The sequence below is a fragment of the Chiloscyllium punctatum genome, chromosome 27 (assembly GCF_047496795.1).
Source record: "Chiloscyllium punctatum isolate Juve2018m chromosome 27, sChiPun1.3, whole genome shotgun sequence".
In the NCBI taxonomy this organism is placed as follows: Eukaryota; Metazoa; Chordata; class Chondrichthyes; order Orectolobiformes; family Hemiscylliidae; genus Chiloscyllium; species Chiloscyllium punctatum.
Genome location: NC_092765.1, coordinates 11,150,534 through 11,162,964, shown reverse-complemented (window position 1 = coordinate 11,162,964; position 12,431 = coordinate 11,150,534). Strand labels below are relative to the sequence as shown.

Sequence of the window (12,431 nt, the reverse complement as noted above, 5' to 3'; positions counted from 1 at the left end):
ATTATAGTGAACAATCAGGTGTTTGTGCCATTTCTCTTAAGTAAAAGCAAACTACCACAAATGCTGAAAATCTAAACTAAAACCAGTACATGTAGAAAACACTCAACAACTCAGGCATTGTCTATAGAGAAAGAAACAGAGTTAGCATTTCAGTTTGGCTATCTTTTTTTCACAGAACACTGATGGATGCGACACATGAACTTATGTTTTTCTCTGTCTCTCTCTCTCCATGGATGCTCTTTGGTTGAGTCTTGCTAGCATTCACTGTTCCTAATTATCACTCTCACTTAGTAATTCCGAAGTAAGAAATTTCAAAGAACCTTACCTGTGATAAATTCCGGACCTCAAACATGCTGTCACAGATTTCCTCATTCATTCTGCATGAGATAAATTTTACTTGTATGGGTCCATACTGCTGAACTCCACTCTCTGGCCAATACTGCAAGCCTGGCTGCAAAGTGACAAGCAAGAAAACAAAAGCCAAAACTAATATATCACCAAATATATATGAAGTCATAATAGTGGAGATATTTCTTCCCCAAGACAAAATGGAAAATGATCAATGCTACAATGTAAGAAAATTCAGGAACTATAGGATTTATTGCATTTTAAGATAGCAATGTATATGCACCACAATGCAAGGCTAACACTTTCTGTACTATTTAAAAACAATGAGATTCAAAATTTGAGTGTATCTTATTATGATCCTGTATGGCTTATTGCATTTATTTTGGTTTAGAACTGTAGCCTATTTTGTATCATAAAGTAAATATGTTGAGCTATAGTAGAAATAACAGAGTGATATTTTTGCAGTGAATTTTAATTCCTTTATTTGGTATATTTGTAGAGATGTCAGCCCATTTAATGCAAATTGGTTTTTGTCTCCATTAAAGTAGCGCATAAAATTGTCTTGATGCAAACCAGTCGAAGGCAGAGAGTGGTGGTAGATGGTAAATATTCAGCCTGGAGCCCAGTTACAAGTGGAGTTCCGCAGGGATCAGTTCTGGGTCCTCTGCTGTTTGTAATTTTTATTAATGACTTAGATGAGGGAGTCGAAGGGTGGGTCAGTAAATTTGCAGATGATACGAAGATAGGTGGAGTTGTGGACAGTGAGGAGGGCATTTGTCGTTTGCAAAGGGACTTAGATATGATGCAGAGCTGGGCTGAGGAGTGGCAGATGGAGTTCAACCCTGCCAAGTGTGAGGTTATCCATTTTGGAAGAACAAATAAGAATGCGGAATACAGGGTTAATGGTAGGGTTCTTAGTCAGGTGGAGGAACAGAGGGATCTTGGGGTCTATGTACATAGATCTTTGAAAGTTGCCACTCAGGTGGATAGAGTTTGTAAGAAGGCCTATGGAGTATTATCGTTCATTAGCAGAGGGATTGAATTCAAGAGTCGTGAAGTGATGTTGCAGCTGTACAGGACTTTGGTTAGGCCACAGTTGGAGTACTGTGTGCAGTTCTGGTTGCCTCACTTTAGGAAAGATGTGGAAGCTTTGGAGAGGGTGCAGAGAAGATTTACCAGGATGTTGCCTGGAATGGAGAATAGGTCGTACGAGGATAGGTTGAGAGTTCTCGGCCTTTTCTCGTTGGAACGGCGAAGGATGAGGGGTGACTTGATAGAGGTTTATAAGATGATCAGAGGAATAGATAGAGTAGACAGTCAGAAACTTTTTCCCCGGGTACAACAGAGTGTTACAAGGGGACATAAATTTAAGGTGAAGGTGGAAGGTATAGGGGAGATGTCAGGGGTGGGTTCTTTACCCAGAGAGTGGTGGGGGCATGGAATGCGCTGCCCGTGGGAATGGTAGAGTCAGAATCATTGGCGACCTTTAAGCGGCATTTGGATAGGTACATGGATGGGTGCTTAATCTAGGTTAGAAGTTCGGCACAACATCGTGGGCCGAAGGGCCTGTTCTGTGCTGTATTGTTCTATGTTCTATGTTCTATGTTCTAAACACTCATTTGGATAAGATGGTAATTTTCATTTGTGTAAATGAGAGATAGTGATCACTAATCAGATACATTTCTGTGACATAGAGCTCTGATGTCAGATTAGTAGCAATGACAAATCTCTAACAATGCACCCACAGGATAGGTACAGGTCAGTGCATCAAAGGTGACAAAGAAACTTCAAATTCACAATTATCTTCAAACAAGCTGTCTCTCCTACTGGCTCATCTGCAAGGCTCAACTGCAATAATACAAAAGTGAAATACTGCAGACACTGGAAATCTGGAATAAGAACAAAATAAAAACTGGAAAAACTCAACAGGTCAGGTAGCATTAGTGGATAGAAGCTGAATCAATGCCTCATTATTGACCTGAAATGTTAACTCTGTTTTTGTTCACTAATGCTTTGTGACTTATTGAGTTTTTCCAACATTTTTGATTCTTATGGGACACCGCACTGCTTACTGATTCTGCAATATCATATTAAATACAGTGGCTACAATCCCACCCTCAAGTCTCAAAGTAATTTACCATATAGGAGGAGGCTATTCAGCTCTCAAGTTACAGGTGATGATTGCACACTTCAACATAAAAGTAAGTTTGAGTAGAAAAACAATGGCAACACACAACGGATTGTTTTGCATTTGAAAGAGAAATGTGGTGTGTGGAATACCTTTCACCAGAATGTTATGTGTCCTGCTCAAAGTGTTAACATGATGTTTCCTCCTGTTGTTCAATTTGATTTGCAGTTTTTCTTCTTGTGTCACTAACTTACCCAAGCAGAGGTTAATTCATTAAGTTGGTTCAGCATGATTATTGAAGAACACTTGCAGTCATACACAAGTCTCCAAAAGTCAGCTGCATCTTTCTGAAAAGGATGTGGGGTCACCACAAAAGCTGTTGCTTGACTGTAGCTCTAAATGAAAATGAGATGCAAAAGCAATTCAGAAATAAGCCTTTTATCCAATCCACAGTTTTCTCCTTTCTAATTTACAGCCAATTTATTCTATCCTTCTGTAAAGTTTCTTGTCACACAATGCACCATATCTGTTAGAATTTAATCATTTTCCAAGTAAAGTGCATCTGATCATTACACAAAATATTTGTTTAGCACAGGATGCCACTATTTTACCTATCGTGCTTGTGCTGATTCTTTGAAAGATATATCTAATTGCTCCCATTTCCCTAGTCTTTGTTTATAATCTGAAAATATTTTCTTTTCAAGTACACTTCCAGTTTTCTTTTGAAAAGTATTATTATATTTGTTTACATCTGACTTTCTGGGAATGCATTCCAGATCATAATAAACTCAGTTTTTTTTCTCATCTTACCTCTGATTTTTAAATGTATCTTAAACTGTTTACACTGGTCACCAATTCTATTGTTAGTGACAACAATTTCTTCTTTCTTACTCTCTCAAAAGCCCCCGTTAATTTGTTCATCTATACTTTAGCTTCCTATAAGTGTCGCTGCTTCTCATCTTTCATCCCAGTAAATTTTAGTCTTTTGAAGAGGTGGCCAAAGTAGTAGATGAGGGCACTGCGGCAGAAATTGTCTACATTGACTTTAGTAAGGCTTTTGACAAAGTAGTACATGGTAGGTTGTTGAATAAGGTTAAATCTCATGGGGTCCAGGGAGAGCTAGCCAATTGGGTACAAAATTGGCTTGACAGTAGAAACCAGAGGGTGGTGATAGAGGATTGCTTTTCAGACCTGGGGGTTGCTGATCAACAGTGTGCCACAGGGAGTAGTGCTGAGTCCACTGTTAAATTTAATTTATATAAATGATTTTGATGAGAATTAGGAGGTATGGTTAGTAAGTTTGTGGATGACACAAGACTGGTGGTATAGTGGACAGTGAAGAAGGTTATCTGGGAATGCAGCAAGATCTTGATCAACCGGACCAATGGGTGGAGGAATGGCAAATGGAGTTAATTTAAATAAATGCAAGGTGTTGCATTTTGCTGGGTCAAACCACAGCAGGACTTACACAGTAAATGGTTGGGCCTTGGGGAGTATTATTGACCATAGACATCTAGGACTCCTTGAAAGTAGAGTCACAGCATGATGAAGGAGGATTTTGGCATGTTTGCTTTCATTGGTCAGAGCATAAAGTATAGGAATTGGGATATCTTGTTACAGCTGTACAAAATGTTGGTGGTATCACATTTGGAGTACTGCTTGCAATTCCAGTTGCCCCACTATTGAATGGATATTATTAAACTGGAAAGAGTTCAGAAAGGATTTATTAAGATGCTGGAAGATTTGAGTTATAATGAGAGGTTGGATAGGCTAGACCATTTTTTCTGTAGCATAGGAAGCTGAGGGGTGATCTTATAGAAGTCTATAGAATCATGAAAGCATTCATAATGGAGATAGCCAATAGTTTATTTCCATGGTAGGGGAGTCTAAAAATAGAGGGCATAGGTTAAGGTGAGAGGGGACAGATACAGGAGGGTCCAGAGTGGAGATTTTTTCACACAGATGGTGTTCAGTGTCTGAAATGGGCTGCCAGAGGTAGTGGTGGAAGCAAGTACAATCTTGTCATTTAAGAAACATTTAGACAGGTACATAGATGGGATAGGTGTGGAGGGATACAAATCAAACACAGGCAAATGGGACTAGTTCAATGGTGAAAACTGGGTGGCATGGACAGGTTGGGCCAAAGAGCCTGTTTCTATGCTGAGATGTCCATGACTTCATATCTTCATGATCTATGCATACTCTCCAAAGTCTTCACATTGATTATAAATCCCTCAAACCCGCTTCATAATTTTAAACAACTCTATTAAAGAAAGGACAAAATTATAAAAAGACCTACATCCAACACGGTAGCATTGGTGTACTTGTTACTTTCACCCTTCACAGTAACAAGTAACGGAAGGCATTTATCAGGTGGAAGGGAATCCACTTTACAGTTCTTTTCTTGATCCTGAGGTAAGAAAGAAATGCTGGAATTTTCACCATCTGGGTCAGAAGTCACTGAATTAAGAACCTGAAATTGTTATAAGGATACAAATTTCAATTAGCTGACTTTGAATTGTAGGAATATTATTAAGAAGAAATTCCCAAATACTCCAAATACTTTCTGTGAGCTCAGTGGAACCAGAAAGAAATATATTTACATAGCACCTTTCACCACATCAGATCATTTGAAAGTTTTGCAATCAATGAAGCAGTTTTACTGTAGAGCCTCTGTTGCAATGGTGGAGGTTTAGCAGCCAATTGTGCATCAAGGTTCAATTAAACAGCAGTTAAATAAATAACATGTTTTTCTTCTATTTGTTCTCAGAATGTAGGTGTCACTTGCTAGGCTGAATTTATTGCCCATCTTGAATTGTCCTTGGGAAGACATAATGAGCTATCTTCTTCAATTGTTGCAATCTTTGGGGTTTTGTGTCTTAAGAAGAAAGTTACAGGATTTTGACCGAGTGACAGTAAAGGAATGGCAATACAGTTCCCAGCTAGAATGGCATGTTGCTTAGAGGGGAGCTTGCAGGTGATGGTGTTTCCATGTACCTACTGCTTTTGTTCTTCCCAGAAATAGAGGTTGCAGATTTAGAAAGTGCTGTTGAAGAGCCTTGATGAGTTATTGCAGTGCATTTTGTAGACAAAGCTACCATTGTGCATCAATGGTGAAAGAAGTTATTGTTGAAGGGAGTGGATGTGGTGCCACTCATGTGGACTGCTTTGTCCAGATGCATCCAGCTTCTGAATGTTGTTGGAATTGAACTAATCCAGCCAAATAGAGAGCATTCCATTACACTTTTTACTTGTGCCTTATTAATGGTGGAAAAGCATTAAGGAGTTAGGACACAGTTACTCACCACAGAATTCCCCGCCTCTGACCTACATCTGTTGTGGTGCAATTCAATTTTTGGTCAATGGTAATCCTCACAATATTAAAAGGAGGATCCAGCAAAGGTAATGCCAGTGAATGTTAAGGGATGATGATAGCTAGATTTTCTCTTGTTGGAGATGGTTATTCTCTAATACTTGGGTGGTGTGAATGTTCCTTGCCAATTGTAGCCCAAGCAAAATGTTGCTTAGATGTTGGCAGTCGCTTTCATTTCACAACTTGAGGTCAGTTCTTTAGTCCATTTTTGGACCAAGCCTGTAATGAGTCCAGGAGCTGAGATGCCCTGATGGGATCCATACTGAGCATCAGTGAGTAGAGTATTCCTTTGTAAGTGCTGCTTAACAACACTGTCAATGACTTCCATTACATTGCTGATGACATAAACTTGAATGATCAGGCGCTGATTCGCTTTTTTTATTCATTCACAGGACAAGTGCATCGCTAGCTGGGCCAGCATTTATTGACCATTCCTAATTACATAGAGGGCAGTTTAAGAATCAACCACATTGCTGTGGATCTGGAGTCACATATATACCAGACCAGGTAAGGATGGCAGATTTCCTTCCTTTAAAGACATTGGTGAACCAGATTGGTTTTTCCTGACAAGTGACAACGATTTCATGGTCAAGATTAGACTATTAATTCCAGAATTCTTTTTATTGAATTTAATTTCATCATCTGGCAAGATTTGAATTGAGGACCTGGGAACCCAGAACAATACTTGGGTCTCTGGATTAATAGTCCAGAGACAATACCAGTATGCAATTGCTTGTTTGATTTATCATGCTTTTTGTGCAGAGGGCATTCCTAGACAATATTCCACTCTGGCATGTAGATGTCATTGGTGAAGCTTTATTAAAACAGCTTGGCTAGGAATGAGGCTACTTCTAGAGGGCAGACCTTCAGTATTATTGCAGAGATGTCCCTGTTTTCTTGCTGTCATGTGGAGTGAATTGAATTAGTAATCTGTGATGCTGAAACACAGAATCAGGCCGAGATGGATCATCCATGCAACACTTCTAGCTGAAGACTGTTGCACATAGTTGCACCTTGTCTTTTGCACTGATGTCTGGCTCCCCTATTTTTGAAGGATGCAACTGGATCTGTTAGTTGGTTCTGTGGAACAATGTGGTCTTGGTGTGTTTGCCTATAGATTACTGAAGGTGGAAGGGCATGTCAATAGGCTGGTGAAAAAGGCATATGGAACAGTTGCCTTTATCAATCAAAGCATAGATTACAAAAGCAGGGAAGTCATATTGGAAGTGTATCGAAGTTTGGAGAGACCAGAGCTGTGTGCAGTTCTGGTCACCACATCACAGGAAAGATATGGTGCAGATAAGGTTCACCAGGATGCTTCCTGGGATGGGAAATTTAAGTATTGAGGTAATGTTCGATAGACTTGGGTTATTTTTGTTGGAGAAGAGAAACCTAAGGGGCAATTAAATTGAGGTGCACAAGATTATGAGTGGCATGGACAGAATGAATAAGGAGCAGCTGTTCCTCCAAACTGAAGGATCAGTCATGAGAGGACACCGGTTCAAGGTGAGAGGCAGGAGGCTTGGGTATGTGAGGAAAAACATTTTTGCCCAGTGAGTGGTGATGGTCTGGGATGTGCCATCTGGGAGGGTGGTAGGTGAGTTTCCTCACCTGCTTTAAAAAGTACCTGGATGAGCATTTGGCACATCATAACATTCAAGGTTTTGGGCCAAGTGCTAGTAAATGGGATTAGGTTGAAGGTCAGGTGTTTCTCGTGTGTCAATGCAGATTTGATGGGCCAAAGGCCTCTTTTGCACAGTATGATACTTTGATTCTATAATGGGTAATTTTCCACCACCATTCATGATTAGCTGTTGCAGGGCTTATATATTAACCATTGATTGTGGGATCGCTTAGCCCTGTCTATTGCTTATTACTTCTATTTGGTATGCAGGTCGAATAGTTTGCAACTTATATTTGTATATGCCTGGTGCTGCTCCTATCAGGTCCTCATCCTCCCTTCATTGAACCAGAGTTTTCTCCTAATTTGATGGCAATGATAGAGTGGAAGATATGCCATGCCTTGAGATTATAGATAGTGATTGTAATTGTTGATGGTCAACACTTCCTCATGGATGCCCAGTTTTGAGTAGCGAGATATATTTGAAACATGTCCCATTTAGCAGGGTAGTGGTGCCATGCAGCATGGTGGACAATATCATCAAATTGAAGGTGGAACTTTGTCTCGAAAAAGACTGTGTAGGGGTCACTGAATCAAGGGTGGATCCATCAGTTATAGGTAGATTGGTGAGGATAAGGTCAAGTAGATGTTTCCCTTTTGTTAGTTCCCTCACCACTTCTTTCAGACCCAATCTAGCAGGTTTGTTCTTTAGTACTCAACCAACTCAGTTGTACAATGCTACTGTCAATGATGGAAATTGAAGCTTCCCAACCAAAGAACTTTCTGGCTTTTTGGCACTGTCAATGCTTCCTCCAAGTAGTGCTCAACATGGAAGAGTATTGACTCATCAGCTGAGGTGGGCAGAATGTAGTAACCCGCAGGTTTCTCTGTCTATGCTTGATGCTATGAAATTTCATGGGGTTCATAGTCGATGTTAAGGCCTCCCTGGGCTCCTTGCAAACTGCATACAATGATGCAGCTACAGCTGATGGATATGTCCTACTGCTGGGAGAGGATGGTCCATGATGTTGTCTGGTACAGGGTGTGTGCTGTGATTCTGTGAGTATGACTATATCATGTGTGACATAGCTCTTCTAATTTTGGCTCAAGCCTCCAATGTCAGTAAGGAGGATATTGTAAGGACTCTGGAATCTCTAGTGATTAGAGCAATATCAGTCAGGTTGACCTCACAGAGTATGAATTCCCTGTTTGGGGCTGTTATGCTGGTCCAGTCAGGGACCCCTGGCTGACAGATATAAACAGGAATGCCTGAGGTTCTGTTCACTCTGAGACTTGGCTCCATGGGAGCTGGATCAGTGTCAATGACTTCCCTTGGGTAAATAAAAGGTGACTTGATGAAAGGATACTGGCCTCAGTGGAGTTATTTCTATGTGTTCCCTCCCTTGTGAGTCATTTAGCACAGAACGTAGGGCAACTCACCTGAAATTCTTTACTGAGCTTTGAGGAGTTACTCTGAGGGTCAACTCTGATCATTTTTTTATAAGTAGATTTGAATTTATTAACTGGAATGGAGGTGTCACCACACTGGTGGGCTTCCAAGATAGCTTTGTGGATGAAAATATACTGCTCCTTGAAATAAAAGAGAAGTTCATTGTTATTATTCAACAGATTTAGTTTACAAAATCAGACAATGCTTCCTCAATGGACCAAAAACAGGAACTCTGATTTCTCTGCACAGATGCTGCCAGACCTGATAAGCTTTTCCAGCAACTTCTGTTCATATTTCTGATTTACAGCATCTGCAGTTCTTTCAGTTTAGATTTAATTTATACCTCTTCTATAATTATTATTCCTGTACATATTTTTTAAAGTATGCTCTTGTGTTCTTTTGGGTCTAGAACACTTAAGATGTCATAGCTCAGATGCCACAAACTATGATCATGAATAAGGGTCTATGAATTGGAAAATAAAAGATTACACTGAAAGTGCCCTGGGACATGGGATTATAACTTAATGTGTGTATATATATCCAGCATTCTTTCACTTTAAGTGCATAAAAACCCAAAGGAGACAATGGAATAATTTATGTTCCAATAGAATTTAGACTTTCAAAACTTGGACATAGTTTCCTGTAATTTTAATGCTATTATCAATGAAGATACGGAAATTATTTTATTTAACTGACTAATTGGAAACTTATCTAATTGTCATTTCTTGGTGTCAATGTATTTTCTTCATACTTTGAAATTTCTTTCTATAAATAACTTAATTTCCTTTAAAAAGTCAAAAAACAAAAAGAGTTTGAAATCTGTTTTAATGAATGCAAGACAATTTTCATTTTTAACAATCTTTCTTGATGCTGGCTCTGCCCACCTGGGCTTGTGTTCAGAGAAGAGTCTGAAAACTTTAAAGTTTTTACATAGAAAATGACAGATTCTAGTTAATTTTAAACATTTTTAATTTTTGGAATGGATTGTCTACCCATTTATAAAGGCTTAAAAACCCTTACATGAAAAAAATACTTGCACTTATTAATACTTTTCATCTCAGGTATCCCAAAATGTTTTGTAACTTGTATTTTTGAAGTATAGTTACTGTTGTAAGTTAGGAGTGATATCCAGACTTTCACCAATCAACTACAACCAGCTTCTATTCATTCTCTTTGCTTATTTTGCCAAATTACTTCTACATTTTTCTCCCTACCTTGCTCCTCCCGAACCTTCAGATCTTTGAACATGCCCCTCAGATTCTACCCACTTTTCATTTTGGTACAATGCTTATTGCTCCCAAAAAGCTGTTCTTCCATTACACCAACCCTAAGTATTGCTCCTATCTCCTAATCCCTTCACCTTCAAGAAGTTGCTCTAAGATTATTTTACTCATTTCTTAACTAATTTGCCCACACACACTGCTCTCAGTCACTACACTTCCTATCTCTCAGATGCCAGTGACTGTTCTTTCCTTCTGTTCACTTCAAAGTAGCAAATAGACTCACATATTTTCCTCCTCTCTGAAACCCCTAAAAATCTGTTGACTCCCATCTTTCAGGATCGCCATTCTCTAGCTTTCTTTTAATGTTGTTAACAACATAGTACATTATGGAAGTAATTCAGAAAATTAGACTCACGGTTTGGCGGAATCTGCAGAGAGAGAATTGGAGTTAACGTTTCAAATCCAATATGATTTTTCTTCAAAACTTCAGAAGGATTTTACAGAAAGACCCATTTGTTCATCTGGAATGACCTACATGTGACTCCAAAACTACAGCAATGAGGTTGGCTCTCAACTACCCTCTGAAATAGCTTAAAAAGCTACTTAGTTGCATCAATTAAGTCTCAACAAAGAAATGAAACTAAATGGACAACCTGGCATCAATGAAGGCACCAAGGCACTGGAAATGATAACTGCAAAAACAACCCTGTTGACACTGCAAAGTCCTCCTGACTAAAATTTAGGGTCTAGTACCAAAATTGGGAGAGCTGTCTCACAGACTAGTCAAGTAATAGCATAACATGGAATCATACCTGACAGGCAATGTCCCAGACATCACCATAAGCATCCCTGGAAATGTACTGTCCAACCGGCCAGACAGGACCAACAGAGGTGGCACAGTGGTATACCGAAGGCAGTGTATTGCTCTGGGAGTCTTCAACATTGACTCTGGAAGCCATAAAGTCTCATGGCATCAGGTTAAACATGGGCAAGGAAACTTCCTGTTGATTACCATCTACATTCCTCCCCCAACTGATGAATCAGTACTTCTCTATGTTGAACATACTTGGAGGAAGCACTGAAGCTGGCAAGGGCACAAAGATACTTTGGATTATGATTTGAAAATCCACAATCAAGAGTGATTCAGCAGCAGCACTATTGATTGAGCTGGTTGAGTCCTAAAGGACATACCAGCTAGACTAGGTCTACAGCAGGTGGTGAGAGAAAAACATGCTCCCAATCTGCTGTCTACAGATGCAGCTATCCATGACAGTATTGTTAAGAATGACCACCGCACAGTCCTTGTGGAGACAAAGTCCAAACTTCATACTGAGAATACCCTCTATTGTGTTGTATGGCACTATCACCATGCTAAATGTGACAGACTTCGAGCAGATGTAATAAATCAAGACTGGGTATCCATGAGGCACTGTGGACCATCAACAGCAGTAGAATCATACAACAGCTCAAACTGCAAACTCATGGCCAGGCATATCCCCACTGAGCCATTACCATCAAGCCAGGAGATCAATCCTGGTTTAATGGAAAGTACAGGAGGGCATGCCAAGAACTGAACAAGGCATGCCTAAAAATGAGGTGTAAACCCAGAGAAGCTTCCAAACAGGACTACTTGTATGCCAAACATCATAAGCAGCAAATGATAGAAGTAAGCAATCTCACAAGCAATGGATAAGATATAAGCTTTGCAGTCCTGCGACATCCAGTCACGATTGATGTTGGACAATTAAACAACTCACTGAAAGAAGGGGCTCCAAAAATATCCAAATCCTCAATGATGAAAGAACCCATCATGTCAGTGCAAAATCTAAGGGTGAAGCACTCACTGCAATCTTCAGCCAGAAGTATCAATTGGATGATCCATCTCAGCTTTCTCCAGTGATCACAAACATCACAGACACCAGTGTTTAACCAATTTGATTCACTCCTTGAGATACCAATAAACAATTGGAGGCACTGGATTTTGCAAATGCTTTAGGCCCTAATAACTTTCTGGCAACAGTAATGAAGACTTGTGCTCCAGAACTTGCAGCTGCTCTACCTAAGCTGTTACAGGACAGTTACAACACTGGCATCTACTTGACAATGTGGAAAATTGCCTAGGTATATCCTGTACATAAAAAACAGGACAATCCAACCTGGCCAATTAATGCCCCATCAGTCTCAATCATCAGTTAAGTGATGTAAGGTGCCATCAACAGGGCTATAAGGCAGCATCTACTCAGCAATAACCTATTCACTGATGCCAATTTGGATTTTGCCATGGTTAA

The 12,431-nt window shown here is 39.7% G+C and overlaps 1 protein-coding gene across 1 annotated transcript in view; it reads right to left on the bottom strand.

Annotated features, from left to right (window-relative positions):
• LOC140453410 (receptor-type tyrosine-protein phosphatase U-like) overlaps window positions 1-12,431 on the bottom strand; it is a 476,064-nt gene that overhangs the window by 22,538 nt on the left and 441,095 nt on the right. Inside the window, exons 30-33 of the mRNA XM_072548057.1 lie at window positions 8,911-9,060; window positions 4,776-4,949; window positions 2,731-2,871; window positions 326-451 (exon numbers count right to left, since the gene is read on the bottom strand). Of these exons, the coding sequence (XP_072404158.1) occupies window positions 326-451; window positions 2,731-2,871; window positions 4,776-4,949; window positions 8,911-9,060 (591 nt within the window). The remainder of the gene's footprint in view (window positions 1-325; window positions 452-2,730; window positions 2,872-4,775; window positions 4,950-8,910; window positions 9,061-12,431) is intronic.